The 21,583-nt window shown below is 43.2% G+C and overlaps 1 protein-coding gene across 3 annotated transcripts in view; it reads right to left on the bottom strand.

Moving 5' to 3' along the window:
- The window catches only part of LOC142497895 (B-cell receptor CD22-like), a 73,912-nt gene that overhangs the window by 17,688 nt on the left and 34,641 nt on the right, over positions 1-21,583 (bottom strand). For 2 of the 3 annotated variants that reach the window (XM_075606304.1, XM_075606306.1), the window contains exons 3-11: positions 20,313-20,699; positions 14,207-14,512; positions 11,926-12,189; positions 10,532-10,792; positions 7,971-8,237; positions 4,142-4,405; positions 2,963-3,223; positions 915-1,011; positions 256-334 (exon numbers count right to left, since the gene is read on the bottom strand). In XM_075606304.1, coding sequence (XP_075462419.1) covers positions 256-334; positions 915-1,011; positions 2,963-3,223; positions 4,142-4,405; positions 7,971-8,237; positions 10,532-10,792; positions 11,926-12,189; positions 14,207-14,512; positions 20,313-20,699 — 2,186 coding nt within the window. The remainder of the gene's footprint in view (positions 1-255; positions 335-914; positions 1,012-2,962; positions 3,224-4,141; positions 4,406-7,970; positions 8,238-10,531; positions 10,793-11,925; positions 12,190-14,206; positions 14,513-20,312; positions 20,700-21,583) is intronic. The other variant, XM_075606305.1, reaches the window with a different exon arrangement.

Genomic DNA, 21,583 nt, shown 5'->3' with positions numbered 1-21,583 from the left:
TAACTGGACACGAGTAGGGTTGGCTAACTCCAGTCCTCAAGGGCTATCAACAAGTCAGGTTTTTAGGATATCCCTGCTTCAGCACAGGTGGCTCAATCAGTGAATCAGTCGAAGACTGAGCCGATTGAGCCACCTGTGCTGAAGCAGGGATATCCTGAAAACCTGACCTGCTGATAGCCCTTGAGGACTGGACTTAACTACCCTTGCACTAGAGATTACTGAGACAGTGTATTTCCACATTGAACTGTTAATTACCTTCTTCACCACAAAGAAAGATGTGTCACTTCTGTCATCTGCTGGTTGTCTATGTATCTTCTGCCTGTGGGGGTGGAAGCTAGACATAGTTTCTCATTATTTAATTTCTTCATTCCCTAGGTGCAATTAATGTGGAAATACAGTGAAATAACGTTATATTAAGTTAACCAGAATCCCCTCACCTATTGATTGTACATCTCATAAACCAACCTCAAAGTCCCAGGAAAGTCTGTCCTCTGATGTACAAACAAACTCCTCCTACAACTACCCCAATATACTACCATATACTTCTCTTTCCACCTTCTGCCGCCGTCACCTGACCTCTACATGGAAAGATAAGTACTCCAGATACTATTTTGTTTTTTAAACACCCACAATTTCGTTAGATGGTGGAGACCGTGTTGGTTTACGAGAGCATGAAGAATATGTACAATGTTAAGACCTGTTACCCTGTAAACCCTGATTGTTATGCAACAGTGACATCATACACATGCATCCTTATAAATATTGTTTAGTTATATATACTGTATATATGTATTATATAGATGTATGTATATCTGACCAATCACTTATTTTATTCCATTGAGAAATCGTCTTTTCTTGCTATCCGTCGTAGTTCTGTACAAGGGATGTTTCATATTATAGAGGAGCTGGCTTACCAGACTTTGAACCGCAGGACCAAGAATATAATAATGATGAGAAGAATGCAGACACCACCGGCGCCTGCTGCATATTTTACTATGGTAGTGGAGCTATCTGAAAAACACAAATGCACGATCCTACATTCATTGCACTGGAAACGGACCGGTATCTTATAGGAAGTGACAAAAGTGGCTTTTCCTCTCTCACATCCTCTGTGGACTACTGTATATCACTGGCAGCTCTATCAGGCGCCTCGTGCGAGAGATTCTGTAATAGTCAGTTTTTCAGTGGGCTTGAGGTGCTGAAGAGGTTGTTGGTTTATTGATAGTGAGGCAGAGTTTGGGTGTAGGGGGCTTTTGGTTTTGAAGTATCTTTCTGTTTTTTTTAGAGGGTTGTAACTTTCAAAACAGTGTAACATTAGTTGATTTTAAATGGCAAAATATGAAAATAAATTAAGTTGAATGCATACTGTACATAAAATCTTTTTTGGAGGGTTGAGTATATTATAATTTACAAAGGCATACATTTACCAATTCCTGATGATTGCCAAAGATGCTAATACTGCTAAACCCCGTTATAACGCGCCTCGTTATACCGCGATTCGGTTATACAATAACGCGGTTTTCCCGTGGCTCCCGTTTTAAAAAAAAATATTTTTTTTTTTTTTTTTTTTAAATTAAAATTTTTTTTTTTTTTTTTGCACACTGCACACACTGCACACACTCACTGCACACACACTGCTCATTGCTCACACTGCCACACTGCACACACACTGCACACACTGACACACTGCACACACACTGCACACTGCACACACACTCCTCATTGCTCACACTGCACACACTTACACACACTTACGCACACTCACGCACACTTACACACACTTACACACACTCACACACACTCACACACACTCACACACACTCACACCCACCCACACACACTTACGCACACTTACGCACACTTACGCACACTCACACACACTCACACACACTCACAGACACTCACACACACTCACACACACTCACACACACTCACACACACTTACACACACTTACACACACTTAGACACTCACAGACACTCACACACACTTACACACACTTACACACACACTCAGACACTTACACACACTCACAGACACTTACACACACTCACACCCACATACACACACCCATATACACACACACACTTTCTCTCCCATTTATACATACACACACACACTCTCTCACTCTACACAGACGGGGGGTGGGGTCGGAGCAGAGGAAAGGCCGCGACCAGCACCACCACCCGCTCCCCCCCTCCTCCCGCGCAGGCAGCGGGAGCACCGGGGACAGCGGTGGGGAGAAGAAACCCCCCGCTACCACCTCCATGCAGGCAGCGGGAGCACCGGGCACGTGGAGGGATCTGAGGTAAGCGGCGACCTGAGGGACATCCCCGCTCCCATCTCCTGCCCCGCGGCCTGTCCCGCGGTGACAGGGGGAAGCGGGGACAGGAGGGACATCCCCGCTCCCATCTCCTGCCCCGCGGCCTGTCCCGCGGTGACAGGGGGAAGCGGGGACAGGAGGGACATCCCCGCTCCCATCTCCTGCCCCGCGGGCTGTCCCGCGGTGACAGCGGGGAGCGGAGGGACATGCCCGCTCCCATCTCCTGTCCCGCGGGATGAATATGCGCTAAAGCGGCGGCCATTTTTTTTCTTTGCGACCCCGTTAGTAACGCGGTGGTCTCGGGGTGGACCCCGAGACCCGCGTTATAACGGGGTTTAGCTGTATTGTGTAATATTTGCGAGCAGTGTTTCTATAGTACATAGGCATCAGATACTCTGCTGTACTGCTGCGGCCCCTTTTATCCTCCTACATACCCGTAAAAATGCGGAGTTTCCCGTACGTCAGCCGGATTGACGAGACAGCGCTAATGGCGCTTAACATTGAAAGCGCCCGAGGCGTCCAAAACGTCCGAAAACGGCCCACATCTGCCCGCGATTTCGAAAATTGCGGAGAAACGGCCGCAGGAGGTTAAAGGCGGCCGCCACTGTACAACCATGTGGAATTTAGAAAAGAAACTTACATGAAACATATAGTTGGGCAATGTCTGACTTCTTGGTCCCAACACGGTTTTGTGCAGTGCAGTAATACTCCCCCGCCTCACTCCGTTTGATATTATCCAGGCGCACATATTTGGTGTTCTGTTTCACATTGGTGTTGCTTCGGTACCACCTGTACTCTAACAAATCCGGATTGGCTTTGGTTGTGCAAGTCAACTCTACATCTGTGTTTTCCGTCACCCAGCTTGAAGGTTTCATGAAAACAGTCACATTTTGAGGAGCGTCTGTAAGCAGATGATGGGCAAAATGTATTGCTGATGTTACTCCTGTAATTACCACTTTCATTTGCAAGAGAGACCTGCAGCCCATTGATATTGCCATACTTTAACTAATTGGTTCGCTTGTTTGTTTTATTTTATAGATTATTCTGCAGAGCACTAAAATTTTAGAAATAATAGATCCCAAACACATTTAAAGAGACGATGGGGGTATCTGACATTTTACGACAAAGGGGAGAAGGGAGTTTGTAGACCACAATATATGACTATACTGTATGTGTGTATGGGAGAAATGGATACATGTACAGTATAGTAGTCTAAAACGTAGTATCCCTAGTGCCTTTGACCTTGAACCTCACAAAAGTCCTTTCTTCTCACAGATTTTTTTATTATTATTACTGTATTATCATCATTTAGGGTGATGCTCAAACAATTCAAATAATTTAGGGGGACTCAACACTCAAGTAATAATATAACCAGTGTTGGAATCAATACCATCAATTGTAGGATTAATACTGTACTGTATTACTTTTTATGAGCATTATATACCAAACCTGCTGAATAAGTCTCAGATTTTTATTCTGGTACCGATAAATGTGACTCTGTGTTGCATCCATATTTTCCAAAAATAAGGCCATTAGGATGTTCTCAGAGGTACGAATATCTCCAAGAACCTTCCAGTAATACCCTTTGTGTGTGTATATATATATATATATATATATATATATATATATATATATATATATATATATATACATATACATATATATATATATATGTATATATGTATATATATATATATATATATATATATATATATATATATATATATCCTTCAGCTATCTGAAATTACTTTAAAGCCCTCAAACTAAACCCATCAAGCCTGGGGGTGATGTTTTTGATTGTTCCTCTACTTTCACTTACACTGGACATCAACATAAACATCTTTTGACTTGACACTGTTGATATCATTCCAGGCTTCACATGAATAATGTCCAGTATCTGTCCATGTTATGCTTTCAAATGTAACCTCTGCACCTTGGCGTGAGTATGGGCTTTGGTCCTTATACCATTTATAGCCAGTAATGATGGGCTCACTCTGTCTCGCTCTACATCTCAACAATATCCTTTGCCCTTCTTCTATATATTTGTCATAGACAACTTCAACATTTGCCTCCTTAGGGGGATCTGAACAGAGGAAAAAAAAAAGAACATGACGTTGGTATTCCAGAAATAATTGTATGTACTGTACAGGCATTGTAATCTTTCTGATACAAAATACCCAGGAACGTTCTAATGGCGCTCATATAGATATCGGAGAATACTTCTAGCTAACTGTACAATAAATACAATATGTACAGATATTTAAAATAATAGCTGTCAAAAGAAAGACAATTCCAGCATTTTCATAGAAGATCAATGTGTACCACAGAAGAAACACTGGATATTATGAAAGACCTGTACTTACTTATCACTTGATCAGTAAGAAATATGAACCTTTCTACAACTGATAACCATTACAAAGTTGTCTAGAAAGTAGTTTATTACTGGAGTGATGGCCAACTCCAGTCCTCAAGGGCCAGCAACAGGTCAGGTACTCAGGATATCCCTGCTTCAGCACAGGCAGTTCAGTCTTTGGCTGCGCCACTGATTGAGCCATCTGTGCTGAAGCAGGGGTATCCTGAATATCTGTTGGTGGCCCTTGAGGACTGGAGTTGGCCACCCTTGACCACACAGGTCTCATTGAAATATTTCTTAATAAGTTGTCTAAAAAGTAGTTTATCTACAGCAAGGTTGCCATTGTTAAAAAAATAAATGGCATATATGTGTATACAGTATCCAGGTCACGTGATGGCTACTATTACCCTGGTAAAATCGGGTTGCCAGTAGTTGAAATGGGGTTTTCCCCCTCCAAGGAGCTGCACTTGGTGGCGGTGACATCAGGCCTGGGCATGACCAATCATGATCCAGCCCTGGTGTCCTCTTCTTGGCAGTACTTAAAAGCAGGACCGCCCTAAATTTGTATGTTGTCCTTCCCCACTGAGGAAAGCAGGTCGCACAGTGGAAAGGCTGAGATTGGGCCTTCTCCAGTCCTCTTCCCCTCAGGGGAGAGTGTGGACCATACCTCTGTCTCTGTTAAGGAGGTGGGGAAGAGCTAGGATGGCTGCGGGTGCTCTTGGCCTGTAGTGATGGCCCAGGGACCATCCTTGAGGGAATAGCTGAGAGTACTGCATCGGACAGAACCTGCCTTGTTTCTGTAACTGTACAGGAGAGTAATAAACCTGTTCCTGTTGTTACAGTATACCTCCTGCCTGGTGCGTGACCTTACTGGGTTGAGAGGTAATAAGTTCTACAGTGGAAGATCACCTTCAGCTCCTGGAGCCTACGGCAGATGGAGGCGCTGAACTGCTAGAGAGATATGTGGGGTATGAACCCCAGAAGCCTAGTCTTGTGTCCCCACTACCACTGGCGGACGACTCAGCCCTTCTGTTACCAGTAGGTATCATGCACCACATGACCAGTAATGGTCAAATCTCCCACCGGGTGGGGGAAACGCCGCTACAAACACATGGGTGCATCTCGATAAATCCATCTCTAGAGACTGCCTTTGGGGAACATGTTAGTAGACGAAACAAAAAAAAATTTTTTTGCCTTGTGAGTAATGTTAGGAACTTTCACTCGTGTTTTGGCATTTGTTCTAAAAATAATAATAATTCTGTTTTTATTTTGGACACAATTTTGGCTGTAAACACGTTCTGTGTTTTAGTTTTGGATTTTTACTAAATATTCGAAGAAACTCAAAATATGACAGAAAATGCATAGCATGAAATAGCATAGAAAACATGAAAAAATGCTTGAAATAAGTATATAATCATATTCACAATTAAAACACTAAATTAACTGAAAAATGTAAAATACTGTAATTAAAAAAGATATGTTGAGAAGCATCTAAAGATGGACACGTGGCCTGGTGTTCTGACTCTGATTTCCGAATGGAAGGTCCTGGTGGCCTTTGATTTCACACATCAAGTGGGAGAAGGAGCGGCTCAGTGAGTAAAGACACCGACTGGCACTGAGTTTGAAGCACGGCAACCTGGTTCACTTCCCGGGTTTAGGCTCCTTTATGACCTTGTATGTATAAACGTAGAGATTGACGCTCATACAAGTGTATAGACTCACAAACTGTATTACAGCATATAGGTAGAGAGGAACTTCCATAAATAATTCCAGCAATTATATAATACTAGGTTAAGGGGGGACATGAACATGGGACCTAGCGGTCAGTCAGCGCGACTACCGCAGATATGGTTTACCCTGCTTACCCCCCTTACCTTATACACTTCCCTAAATAGGGACCAAGGTAACATAGAATGAGGGCTACTGCCCATTACCTTTCCATTGAGTGTATAGGAATACGAAATCCATCCAGGCGAAGTTCCACTGCGTGCAATCCTGATCAGGGAAATCAGAGTGTAGGGAAACAAGGAGCACAGCTGAAGTAGAAATCTGCAGGGAGAGTCCTGTAGAAAAAATGAATAAGGGGCACAACTCCGTGCTAGAACTGAGGGTGATTTATTGGATAATTGCACAGGGACAGAAACACAGCCCGCACACCGACATGTTTCGTCCCACGGGACTTTATCAAGGTGTACCACATCACTATACCTCCTTACCTTTAATACACCCATTTCGCGCCAAAATCGCCCAACCGAGTACACTGCGCATGCACTATCCTTGTTTCCCTACACTCTGATTTCCCTGATCAGGATTGCACGCAGTGGAACTTCGCCTGGTTGTAGAAACCGGTCGACATAGCGTGAGACACCATCTCCCAAAGATCCAATACTGGATATTATAGGCCTCCCCGGAGGGTGGATCAAAGTTTTATGAATCTTCGGGAGATGGTGAAACACTGCAACAGTCGGGGTAGCATTAAATAAGAACTCTCTCTCGTTCTCATCAAGAACAAATAACATAGTCCCTTCATCAATGAGTGATTTTAGTTCCCCCTGAAATCTCTTAGTGGGGTCTGTTGTTAGTGATGTGGTACACCTTGATAAAGTCCCGTGGGACGAAACATGTCGGTGTGCGGGCTGTGTTTCTGCCCCTGTGCAATTATCCAATAAATCACCCTCAGTTTTAGCACGGAGTTGTGCCCCTTATTCATTTTTTCTACAGGACTCTCCCTGCAGATTTCTACTTCAGCTGTGCTCCTTGTTTCCTCTCCTTTATGACCTTGGGCAAGTCACTTTATCTCCCTGTGCCTTAGGCACCAAAAACATTGATTGTAAGCTCCACGGGGCAGGGGCTGTGTCTGCAAAATGTTTCTGTAAAGAGCTACGTAAAAATAGCAGCGCTAGTAATTATTATTATCACCCATCTCTTACAGGACACCTACAAGCTCATATTGAACCCCCAAAATAACCACAACATATTAGAACAAGGCAACTAAATTTGACAGATTTATTATAAATCATTCTTACTGGCAATGCACAGGTTATTAAGAATTTATATTAGTGTTAGTGACCCTTGAGTTGTGGTCTGCCGTGTAGTGGCTCAGGGGCTTACAACACTTTGGCCAAAATGTTAAACTAAAAGACCATTTTATTTAATAGACATATATATTTAGGCACTGTACCGTGTATAAGTTTCACTGGATGTGCACTGAGCTCTGTCTGTGTTTCATGTTATGTCTCTGGTTTTAAATATCACCCATCTCTACCTGTGAGTATAGAAATAAATATATACTTACAAAGGACTTTGATGGGAATGCTTTGAGAAGAGGTACCGCCTATTGTATTTATAGCTTTGCACATGTACTCCCCAGAATCTGCTGCATTTATAGATTCAAAGTAGATATAGTCCTTGTTTATTGCTATAGATTTTTTATTCTTGTACCATTCTGTTTTTGATACTTGTGGGTTACTGCTGTTGACAGCACATTTCAGTTTAACCTTGTTTCCCTCAATGAATCTGTCTCCTTCCTTCTCAGTAATCACTTCCGGGTACTTGGGAAGATCTGGAAAAAAAAAACAATGTCAGCATTATGGAAAGTTCCCAATGATTTCTCATCACCATTGATCCCTTCACTTTCACAACAAATACAACCTTGGTTAGTATTGGACAGGAACAGAAAGCAAATACAGTAGCTTCAGCTCATTATGCCTACAGTAACTCCGTATCACACCTACAAAAACACAAGGGGCCTATGCTATAAGCTTTCATAAAAAAAATCGCTGGGACGTATACGCCGCTACTTTGTTTTATTGTTGCTATCACGGTATTGAGAAAGCCTTGATTACCTGTGAGCAAAATTCCCCAAAACGGGTGAGTAGCCGGCGACGTGATGGTCACCTCTCTCAAAAGGGCAAACTGTGCGATTTGTTCCAGCTGCTTAGAGGGCTGCAAAGAGAGAGCCGCCTCTCCCTGCGCAAATCTCGCCAGAGATTTATTTCTAATAACATTTTAAATAATAGTGTAGATGAGCAGGGGGTCTCCGGAGTAGAACCACATTGATTTCAGGTCCGGGAACCCCCTGCTTCAGGGTCCGTTATGGGGCGCCGGTATCTCCTATGCATTTTTTTCTGAAGTTCATGTGACGCGAGGAATTTAAATGCATAGGAGATAACGGCACCCCATAACTGGGGCTGTATCTCGGAAGGCGGGGGGTCCCTGGACCTCAAATCAATATGGTTCTACTCCGGAGACCCCCTGCTCAGCTACACTAGTAATACACTTAATAGTCTGTTTCTTGGGGTAGAGGTGGTGGATGAAGGGAGTAGAAGTCACAGGGTGGGTACTTAGTCCTGCCTGGAAGGTTGCGGGAGTAAATTTTTTATTAGGTTGACCATTGAGTGATCTAGTTGCTTATCATGCCCATATTATATGGGTATGATATACCACTGTGCCAATCAATGGGTAGAGGGTTGGAATACTGGGTCCGGGGTGGGTTGTTAGGCCTCCTGGTGGGTAGTGGGATATGAACCCCTAAGTTGATTAAGAGGTTAGGGGCCATTAGATTGTATATTTTCTTGTATTCTTGCTGGCATCAGAGGACATTGACCTGCAGTATGCTGATGATGATTCCCATCATGATGGCAGGGTAAAGTTGAACATTTTATTTACTTTATTAATGCTGGCTGGCTAATGTTTGATTTTATAATGGGCAAATGCACTATTATCCATACGTGGATAATAGTAATGTTGCCCATTACTGTGCTGTATGTGGTTTTTTTTGGGGGGGGGGGGTTGTTGGGGGTAGAGGAAGTGGGTAGTAGGGTTGTTGTGTTTTAAAATATTTATTATGGGTAGCGAGGATGGGTGAAGTTGGCATTTGGCCCTTGGTGGGTGTTTATACCTACCGGGTGGGTAGCGGCAGGGGTTAACACCTTCATTACCTTAGCAGTATTAACCGCTAATGTAATGAAGGGTGAACTCCACTCGCAACCCCCCCCCCCCAAGGGCCAAATACTACCTTTATCAATCCTTGCTATGCACAATAAAGATGGCACTGGCAGTTAACCCCTTCATTGCCTTAGTGGTTAGTCACTAAGGTAATGAACTTGCCTGTAAATACATTTTTATTGCATGGAATGTATGCCAAGGGCCTCTGGTGCTGATATTAATGGGTTTAAGCTCCGGAGGCCCCCGGCATCAATCCGATGCAGGAAAAAAGCTTTTTTTTTCCCTATCCTCTCTCGCCGCCTTCTCTTCAGGTTCTCCCCAGCTTCACGCCAACTTTTCCTGGCGTGAGGATTTTGGGAGAAACTCGCCATTCTAGAGCTGCGATCGGCCTCGATAAGCTAATCAAGGGAACTAGAATTTCACAAGATTAAGAACCTGCCGATAAGCGGCTTATCGCCGGGCGCCCGGAGATTTTTTTTTTTGACGGCTGAAATTTTGGACGATTTATGCCTTTATCGCCCACTTATCGAGGCTTACAGAATAGCAGTCGGCATTTTGGCCGATAAGTGCTCGAAAACTGGCTTATCGAGGCTTATAGAATAGGGCCCTGAGAATCTGCTAGAAATGGGATTAATGTATTTTGGAGTTTTTATTTTATTTACCTCTGCTTCAGAGTTATATAACAGAGCAGAAGAGACCAATAACTCTGACATTTATGCACATCTAGTCAGGGTTAAGATGACACAACTAGAAAAAAGGCCAACAGCCTAGAGAGCCTTTCCCACCCACCAATAGTTTTTATTTTCTACTGCCTATGTAAGTCGATGCAGAGGAGTCCTACGACTTGCTGTGAAAGGGACGTCCACAGCAATGACCCTGTTATTTCTTTAAATACCTGTATATACTCACACATAACATCCACCACTGCTGGCTGGGATTTGCTGGATCCTAGGGGACTGTAAGCTTCACACTCATATGAGCCAGATTCATATTCTTGTATATTTGTGATCGTATATTCTTCGCTTGTTTGATTCCAACACCGTTCTTTATCTTTATACCAGGCGTAATGAGTGACTTGAGGGTTTGCCCTAGCAGAGCATTTCAGGGCAAGCTTGTCTCCTTCCTTTATATTTCCCTTCCGTTTAGTAATAATGATGTCTATTGGAGCATCTGCAATGGGATAAAAAGATTTTTTTCGCTTTCTTCCCTTTTGTTTCTTGCAAAATAGCAGCGTGTCAACTTTTGGGCGAATGAAACAAGTAAATGACTTTACAGTGGGGGATCTGGAGTGGGCTTTTCAGCTCAGGCTGAGGAAACAGAACGAAAGAGACATACTACAGGGATCTCCGTCCCTGTGGCCCTGACCAATATGAAAGGCTTGCGAACATTCTCATTGGTAGTCAGGACAAGAAGAGGACAAGTGGCCCATGAAGCGCTTCTGGCTATAATCCCGGCTAGCAGAAGTGCTGCGTGAGATGAGAAGAGCTGTGATGTAAAAAATATGCATCAATGTACAGTAAGATGATTCCCTACATAAAGCCTGGAATTTTACATGTAATTCATCCAACTTGGATAAAATACATCCCGCATTTGACACAGAAACTAGAGACTGGAATAGTCAATGACACTCATACTACATGTTTTTAAATACAGTAGTCCCTTTTTTTGCCTATTAGTGATGAACATAATCATTTCTAAAAATGTTAAACACAATGTGAAAAAAATTGCATAATCTCTAATATTTAGTAATATAATATTTAACTTTTTATGGACAAATTACTGTACATGCAAATGACATCCTGGCTGATCCAGGCATACCCCGGTTTAAGGACACTCACTTAAAGTACACTCGCGAGTAAGGACATATCGCCCAATAGGCAAACGGCAGCTCACGCATGCGCCTGTCTGCACGTCCTGAACAGCAATACCGGCTCCCTACCTGTACCGAAGCTGTGCGCAAGCGGGGAGACTATAGAGCCTGTTACACATGCGTTATTTACATCAGTTATGCACGTAAAGTATATGACAATTGCAGTACAGTACATGCATCGATAAGTGGGGAAAAGGTAGTGCTTCGCTTTCAGTACATTTTCGCTTTACATACATGCTCCGGTCCCATTGTGTACGTTAATGCGGGGTATGCCTGTAATGTGTTTTGCATTCGCAGGATATGCTTCTACATCAAGTCATAGTACAATGTTTTTCTTGCATTTCTTTTAGTTCTCTTTTTCACCAGATCCCCATAGGACTACAGTATGTAAATACCAACCCTGCTTACTTTTTGTGCCTTTCTGTTTACTTACACAGTACAGTTATTGTCACGGGATCTGACAGAGTTTTGTCAACATCATTTTCAGCAACACAAATGTACGTCCCTGAATTGCCATCTGCAACCGCCTTAATCTCCATGATCTTGTCATATTGAAGTGGCTTGTCTCCTTTGTACCATGTATACTTATTAATGGCTGGATTACTGCTTTTTGCAGTGCACTCCAAGATTATTTGCTGTCCTGCCTTGATTGTCAGGTTAGATGGTTTAGACAGTATCTGGACATGTTTGGGAGCATCTGGAAAATGTAATGTAATTGTTAGCTTCTTGTCATGTTCTTGGCCTGTGAGTAATAATTAGATATGGGCGAATGTGTCCAAGTTTGGCCCCTGACCTATAGCACAGATTTTTCTATTTCTTCACAAACCTGTGAAAGTTTGGCCAGCATTTTGTTATGAAGTTTGGCCGAAAGCATGCAGTTCCGCCTTTCGCCACAAGAGTTTGCTCCAACAAACTTTATAATGTTCATCCAGAGAGAGTCCCAAGTGCTATATATACCTCCCAAAACACCTCTCTCTCTCCTTTATAAAGGTTGTCTGAAGGGGAAAGCGCACTCTTGCGCATCTTTTTTTAAAGACAGGTGCACTGAATGTTTTTGGACGAGTTCGTCCCTGCGCAGAAATACAGATTCGAACATTGGCAAAAGGTTGTATCGAACACCTCTTATCCAATATCCACAAGTTTAACAACACAAAAAACAACACTTTGGCCTTTCTTCTATTAAGTGTGATTGCACCGATCCGGCGTTACCGCACGGAAAGCTCTATTGACTTAAAGCTGCAGTTCAAGCTGCTGTTTTTTCCCCTTCAATATAATCTGCACACTGACAAGTGGTTAGCTAAATTGCCGATCGATCTGTTCTCCTGTAATCGATCACTGAAGATTCGGCTCGGGGGTTCTTTAAATCACTGTTAGGGCTGCAAAACAGTACCCAAGATGTAATGTTCGGTATGGAAGATCATGTGACCAGGCAGGCACTAGATACAATTGGTGCCCTGCTAGTGAGAGGTCAAAATGGGTGTGTCAGAGTCTGTCTCAGAAGAGGAAGGGGGTATGACTTTGTAAATGGTTGCTATAGAAACAAAAATGCTTATTACATTAGAATACGTTAAAAATTTCTTTAAAATTTTGTTTGTTTGTTTTTTAAATGCTACAAGTATTTTCTCACAGTACAGAACTGATTTATTAAAAAAAGGATATTGCTTGGACTTCAGCTTTCATTGAGACTTTCGGGGCTCTTTATAGAATAAAGGCCTTGGCATTTTAAAGAGTCCAAAGGAGATATTTGTTACACTGCAGCAGTGACAATCCCCAACACACAGAAACTCCATCTGAACTCATTTGAGTTTCTGTGCAATAGTTTCCCAATCTGCACTATTGCAGTTTAATGAATAACTCCACAAAGGCCCAGTTACACAAAGCGCCAGTATTCACTTCATGAGTCAGCCACGTAAGTTAATGCATCGGTAAGTGCTAGCGGGGATCTTCAATGCTCACTAACGCCATGGAAAGTGCTGCTTTCAGCTGTAACGAGCGCTTGGGCTCGTATAATGGACATTAGTGGCTAATGATATGCAAACATTGTGTTCCCTCTAACAGCACAGATCGGCAGATCCCCGTTATAGTTACCGCAGGGATTACGTTACGTTACGTTAGTTTGGTCATACAGAGAGCAAGAGACACCAGTGCTCAGAAAGGAGCACACCACATATACCCAGGAGATGCTAATAGGAGTCATTTAAACACACTGAATATCCTATTAGCATATTTCCCAGGTACTGTATATAGGGACTATAAATAGGTCTCTCTCTCTCTCCGGTTCACTCTTCCTCTCTCCACCTTTAGGTAAGACTGGTGTAACACGAGTCATGTTAAGCTAACATGAGACAGTGCGCACTTAATATTCTGTTATGCCTGTGCTAATGAGATCAGTAACGGCCATTATATTTGCATCTATACATAGCTTTGTGGAATTGTGTTATCCACAGGGAACATAAAGTCCATTACTGATTTTTATAGCATGATGTTATGAGCCCTGTGCTTGTGGACATGGGCCAAGGAGCCAAGGCTGCAGTTTTGGCCGTTATGTGCCAGTTTGTCATTTGGAGAGTCTTAATTAGAGGAGCAAGGGAGAAGTTAAACTTATTTCTATATCTTCTTTTTGTGATCCCGTAAGATTGAACCACCAATACGCATCAAAAAGCAGAAGCTACAGAATGGTAAGTTGTGCTAGATGCACACACCAGTGAACTTACATTCCACATTCAGAACTATTCTATTCTCAGCTGTTTGTTTTTGTTCGATCCCTTCAGTGAGCACACATTCAAGAGTTTGATTGTGGTCCTCCCATGATGGGTAAAACGTCAGTGTGCTCATGATCTTAAACCCAGTTGTAACCTTTTGTATAATAGTTTCTGATGTTCCATTTTTTACTCCAGCGCCAATCCAAGTCAGATTCACTTGGTAGTGAGGGCAGTAATAATCTATTGAACATGTCATCTTGGCTTCCTGTAACTCTCTTATTGCGGTCATTGGCTCTATTTTAGGATCTGGTGCAGAATCTGGAACAAAAAAAAAACAGGTAGAGATAGGGGAGTGAATGTGAGCTACATGTAGGAGAGAGAGAGAGACAGAGACAAGACAGAGAGAGAGAGAGAGAGAGAGAGAGAGCATTGGACACATACTGTACCATACAAACTATGAAACCATATATTACATAATGCACTTTAATGATAATCCACTAATAAATGTACATTATTGTAGATGATGCTCATGAAGCCCCCTGATATTAGTTTATAATCAGGTGTATGAGTCATCTGGTTGGAGTAAAACAGTAATAGAAGATCAGAAAACAGTCACAAACCCAAGTGAACATGTTACGGTATAAAGAAGCACAACAAGGAAGGGGTAGTTGGATACCTCTGGTTTATCAGACAGTCACTCCTGTCCATTTGGAGGTGACGCCAGTCTTGCATATAGTAATGCATGTATCCATGTGAGAGTATTCAGGTATAAAGTCACCCAACAAAAATATAAGGAGGAGGGTGGTGCAAGGGAGACGTCAACAAAAAACCCCCCAAGATTCCACAGAATTTTGTTTATAATTAGTTTATAGTTTTATTGTTATCACCTCTCAAGTGATTCTGAATTTTCATTGTTACAAAAAGGGCTTTCATATGTACCTACTTCTTCCTAGAGGTGGGACAATCTGCACACAAATATTTAGTCACATTTACCTTTCGATTTTCCAACCATTATTAATTTGTGAAGTTTTTGGTAAAAAACGTGCGCGAATGTACAGTATGTAACTCTGCCGGTGGCCACTATTTGCATATTCGATTTCCAGGTGGTCCTCGGTTATCCAACGGAACCCGTTCTGGAAGTAGCGTTGGATAATGAAACCGTTGTAAAGTGAGCCCCATGTAAATCAGTGGCGGTGAGCGTTGGATAACACATTCTGGCGTTGAAAAACGGCCCTTAGAGTTGCGTTGCAAAGCGTTGGATATGCCATTTATTGTAAAGTGAAACGTTGGATAATGAGGACTCTACCTGTACTTCAAATATTCCAGTTGCCTAAAACCTCAAATGTGGGTTTGCTGGAGAGACAGAGGCCATGGAAATATACTAATAGGAGCCTTTTGCATATCCTATGAGCATATTTCCCAGGTATCACAGGTATGTCCATTTTTTATGCACAGGTGTCTTCTAATGTGTTGTGTAAAGGTGTGGTTGAAGGGATATATACTGTAATTGGACCCTCTCTCTTTCCTCTCCCATAAAATCTCTATCAGTATCTGGATGGGAGTAATACCAAGATGATAAATAACGTCATGTTTCTTGAAGACATGCAGCTCTATCCTAAAGTAAACAAAATACTTGGGGCATTCCCCCCAAAAACCAGTGCATCAAAAAAACCTTGTGTGCAAATATCTAAGATATATACATATATAAGTGTGGTTGGATTAATGTATAGGATAACAATGTATGAGGAAGAAGTGGACACCCCATCTGGCCCTGATTCCTGCATTTGAACTACGCTGGAAAGTAGGATATCATCAATACCAGACTGCATCATTACTGCTGTGATGCTGCCTTTACCATTTATATTTGCTGTGACTTCACTTCTTCTCAAATTATGCACTTCTTTCTACCAGCCTCAGTATGTCTCAAACTCTATTCATATATCTCCATCTCTCCTTCCTTCACCACTTCTCAGTTCACATGAACTCCTTTCTTACCTGCGTCCTCTCACACCACACAGCTATATCCCCTGCACTAAAAAACACCCCTACAAATCCTCCTCACACATCCTCTTTCTATCCATGCTTCTCCTCCTTGCTTCTGGGGATATCTCTCCCAATCCTGGTCCCTGTCTTATTTCAACTTGCTCTCGTCCTCGCCTCCCACATGCAACTTCTACTCCTTCTGGTGTCAACCCCTCCAACCTCATACCCATCCCCTGCCATCCTCTCTCCCTTTCTCCTGTGCCCTTTGGAACGCACGCTCTCTTTCTAACAAGTTCCTCTCTGTACATGATTTCTTTCTCTCTCACTCCCTGCTTCTCTTTGCTATAACTGAGACCTGGCTCACTCAGTCTGACTCTGCTCTGGAAGCTGCCCTCTCCTATGGTGGCCTTTCCTTCTCCCACACTCCGCGCCCTGATGGCAGGGGTGGAGGCGTGGGGCTCCTGCTGTCCTCTGTCTGCCATTACCGAACCCTTCCTATTCCCCCCTCTCTTGCTTTTCCCTCCTTTGAGGCTCACACTGTCCAGATCTTCTCTCCTCTCCCTGTTCATGTGGCGGTCATCTATCGCCCACCTACCTCTACTCATCCCCCTTCTGCCTTTCTCTCTCACTTTGAATCCTGGCTCTCTTTCTTTCTCTCCTCAGACTCCCCTGTTCTTCTCCTTGGGGACTTCAATTGCCATTGATGACCCCTCTCTCTCTTGGGCTTCCCGCTTTCTTTCTCTTACCTCTTCTTTTGGCCTTCAACAGTGGACTGCAGCCAGCACCCACAAGGATGGCCACTACTTAGACCTGGTTTTCACTAAAAACTTCTCTCTCTCTGATTTCTCCATTTCCCCTTTTCCTCTCTCTGACCATCATCTCATCTCATTCTCTTTATCTCGCTTCTCCCCTTCTCCACCTCCATCTACCCCCCGGTTCTGCAGAAACCTGCGCTCTATTCACTTACCTGACTTTGAGTCCACGTTACACTCCTCCCTCTCCTCTCTCAGCTCTGCTACAGACCCTGACAACCTGGTCAGAAAGTACAACTCTGTCTTGTCCTCGTCTCTTGATCTACATGCCCCGCTTTCTCTCTGCCGCCCTCGCCCTTCTAACCCTAGACCCTGGCTAAATTCCCACACGCGCATGCTGCGTTCCTCCACTCGTTCCTCTGAACGCCTCTGGAGGATGTCTCACACTCTCGCAGACTTCCTTCACTACAAATTTATGCTATCCTGTTTCAACTCTGCCCTCTCGCAAGCTAAACAAGCCTACTTTTCTGCACTAATCAACATGCACAAGTCTAACCCACGCCGACTGTTCTCTGTCTTTGATACTCTACTCAAACCACCCTCAGCTGCCTCTCCTTCCTCCATCTCCGCTCAGGACTTTGCTGACTATTTTAAGGAAAAGGTGGAATCCATACGGCAGAACATCCCCTCTGTTTCTTCCTCCCATCCTACACCTCTTCCTAACTCTCCTCCTGCCTTCCTTGAGTCTTTTTCCACTGTCTCAGAGGAGGATGTGTCGCTGTTGATCTCCTCTTCTCCCTCTACCACTTGCCCTCTTGACCCCATTCCCTCCCATCTCCTAAAACCTCTAGCTCCTACTATAATCCCTACGCTTACACACATTTTTAACTCCTCCCTCTGCTCTGGAACCTTTCCATCCTCCTTCAAACATGCAACAGTCATACCATTACTCAAAAACAGCAAGCTTGACCCTACCTGTCTTTCTAACTATCGACCTGTCTCCCTCCTGCCTTTTGCCTCTAAACTACTTGAACGTCTTGTATTCTCTCGCTTGCTCCATTTTCTCAACACCTATTCTCTCCTAGACCCTCTACAATCTGGCTTCCGCACTGCTCACTCCACCGAAACAGCCCTCACTAAAATAACTGACGACCTCCATGCTGCCAAAGACAGAGGTCATTACACTCTGCTCATATTACTCGACCTCTCTGCAGCATTTGACACAGTGGACCACCCTCTTCTCCTCCACATTCTCCATACTCTAGGTATTCGGAACAAAGCTCTATCCTGGATCTCATCCTACCTCTCCCATCGTACTTTTAGTGTCTCTTCTGCTAACACCTCCTCCTCCTGTATTGATCTCTCTGTGGGGGTACCCCAGGGCTCTGTCCTGGGACCTCTTCTCTTTTCTCTGTACACACTCTCTCTAGGTGACCTAATAACATCTTTTGTGTTTAATTATCACCTCTATGCCGACGACACACAAATATACTTTTCAACACCTGTCCTTACACCTGCTGTACAAACCAAAGTTTCTGAATGTCTCTCTGCTATATCATCCTGGATGGCCCTCCGACGCCTTAAACTCAACATGGCTAAAACAGAGCTCCTCATACTTCCTCCCAAACCTGGCCCTACTACCTCCTTCCACATTACTGTTGGAACTACACTCATTCACCCAGTAGCCCAAGCACGCTGCCTAGGGGTCACATTCGACTCCTCTCTCACATTCGCCCCTCACATTCAAAAAATTTCTAAAACTTGTCGCTTTTTCCTCCGCAATATAACTAAGATACGCCCTTTCCTCTGTTGTTCGACTGCTAAAACTCTGACTCAGGCCCTCATTCTCTCCCGTCTTGATTACTGTAACCTCCTGCTGTCCGGCCTTCCTGCCTCTCACCTGTCTCCCCTACAATCTATCCTAAATGCTGCTGCCAGAATCACTCTACTCTTTCCTAGATCTGTCTCAGCATCTCCCCTCATGAAATCCCTCTCCTGGCTTCCGATCAAATCCCGCATCTCACACTCCATTCTTCTCCTCACTTTTAAAGCTTTACATTCTTCTGCCCCTCCTTACATCTCATCCCTAATTTCTCAATATGCACCATCCAGACTCTTGCGTTCTTCTCAAGGATGTCTTCTTTCTACCCCCTTTGTATCTAAAGCCCTCTCCTGCCTTAAACCTTTTTCACTGACTGCCCCACACCTCTGGAATGCCGTTCCCCTCAGTACCCGACTAGCACCCTCTCTAGCCACCTTTAAGACCCACCTTAAGACACACTTGCTTAAAGAAGCATATGAATAGCACTGTGGATATTCTAAACACGATACATAATGCTTGGCCCCCTGCAGACGCACTTACCAGAATTCCCTCCTACTGTCTCTGTACGTTCTCCCTACCTACCAATTAGACTGTAAGCTCCTCGGGGCAGGGACTCCTCTTCCGAAATGTTACTTTTATGTCTAAAACACTTATTCCCATGATCTGTTATTTATATTATCTGTTATTTATTTGATTACCACATGTATTACTACTGTGAAGCGCTATGTACACTAATGGCGCTATATAAATAAAGACATACAATACAATACAATACAAATAGGATAACAAAAAGTCCACCTAAACTTAAGGCGGATTGATCCCACAGACAAAGGTAAGTCATCTTGATTTGAAGTAACTTAAATCAGTAAAACATTTCAACATGCATCAAATGTGAACAAGAGAGACTGAGGTCTAGTCCCATGAGTTATCTTATGTAAATACAGTCTCTGCTCCTCAAAATTGAATGATATACATGCAACGTGGGATTGGCACAGTCCATAGTACTTGACTAAGCAGAATGACTTTCATTGAGAAAGAGGTACTTACAGTAGAGGTACTCACGGGATCCCGATAGGTTTGGGCTTCCGTTGGCGTGCTCCTGCCATATGAAAGATGTACAGCAATGAAGGAGGAGTGGCGCTGCACAGCGCATTTGATAAAACCAAGGCCTGGGACTTGCAGCGGCATGAAAAATATATTGGCACAGTACCGCGGCAAGTCCCACGCCTTGGTTTTTTCCAATGCTCTGTGCACCAGCATTCTGTCTTTGTTACTACCTTACAATAATGTGACGTTGCTTGTATCTTACCATTATCTTACTGAATAAGGTATCCACATATTTATTAAGACTGCATTGAGTTTTTTGGCCCGATGTACCTGAGTTTAATGGATCTAGGCCTTTGGGTTCTAATTACTAAAGTTTCCGGGCTACACAATGTGGAAAACAGCACCATATTAACTAAAGAAAATAAATCCAGTTGAAATAAATGGGATATTTTCCTTTGATAAATCTGGTGTCATTGTTATTCATTGGATTTGTCCCAGTTTGCGGGCATCTTACCAGAGATCTCCAGATTCATAAAAGGTGTCTGCATCCATTTTGCTTCGTCCTTCCACAGTATGACACTGAAATTCCCTGCGTGTTCCTTCTGAAGGTCTTTAAGCAACACTGTGCAGTTTTTTGCCGAAACTCCTAAGTGGATCACCCGATCGTTAAAGGAAGGATCTACCACAGTACTACCGACACTGTGATAAACAAGTTTGCCGTTCCATGTTTTCTCCGGATCACTGTACACTGGATTTTGATACCAGATATAATAGTCAATCGCCACATCCACCCTTAAGTCTGTAACTGAATATGTGCACGGTATCACTGCACAGGAGCCAGTCCATGCCAGAACTCTGCTGGGGATCTCCACAGACCACTTCCTCTCAGTAGTCTGGTATCCTACAAAACATAAAATCATTATAAAGTCCATGGCAGTAAAAAGAATACATCCCTGTCTAATTAGGAGGTATCCAGAAATCTGCATTAATAGCAATATTTGCATTTCCTTTGTAGTGCTGACCATGTGCACAATGCTACACATATAATGTTGCAGGTGCAGAGCTTGCAATGACATATTTGGGACCTGCTGTTTAGGGACATAAAGGGGATAGTTACGAGTGACCTCCCCAGTAAAGAAATTCTGCAGCACAAGGTGTTATTTGATATAGTTAATAGTAATACTAATAGCTGTTCATGGCATGCGGCAGGAGCACAATCATTTCTAATATAATAACTTTATATAGCAATAACTTCTGCAATCTAATTTATGTTTTCTTTACGAAGTCAGCATGGTGTTGGCAGCATCAGGAGGATGGGAAGGTGTGGCCCTGGAATTTCAGGCACTGCAGCAGTTGGCTTATCAAAAATGGAACATCCACAAAAGTAATAAAACGCAACAAATAAAAAAGTATTAATGAGCAATATTGGGAATGAAGGAGTAAATCTTCAGAGGTCCGTTACATTTGTGTCGTTACGTTATCGCCACTTAACTTATCAATATCCGTAACGCGTGTCCCCAAAGGTGATTTGCGTTAAAATGCCCCCGCGTTAACGCTAAAAATATTGCACCAATAAAAATGTACCGGACGTGTGGCTTACTCAATCAAATAATATGCTAATGAGCCATTTGCCTAGTAACGCTGATCTTCAAACCTGCGTTAATGTTAGTGCATGAAAATAACGCAACGATTTTGAGGTCACGGTAAAACCTGGCATCACTCACGTTCAGACCATGGTTATCATAGCCTTATTTCTGGGAATAGCCTGCAAGCAATGTACTGAGT

Source organism: Ascaphus truei, chromosome 6, assembly GCF_040206685.1.
Source record: "Ascaphus truei isolate aAscTru1 chromosome 6, aAscTru1.hap1, whole genome shotgun sequence".
Lineage (NCBI taxonomy): Eukaryota > Metazoa > Chordata > Amphibia > Anura > Ascaphidae > Ascaphus > Ascaphus truei.
Note: the sequence above shows the minus strand (reverse complement) of the source record. Positions and strands in the feature narration are given on the sequence as shown.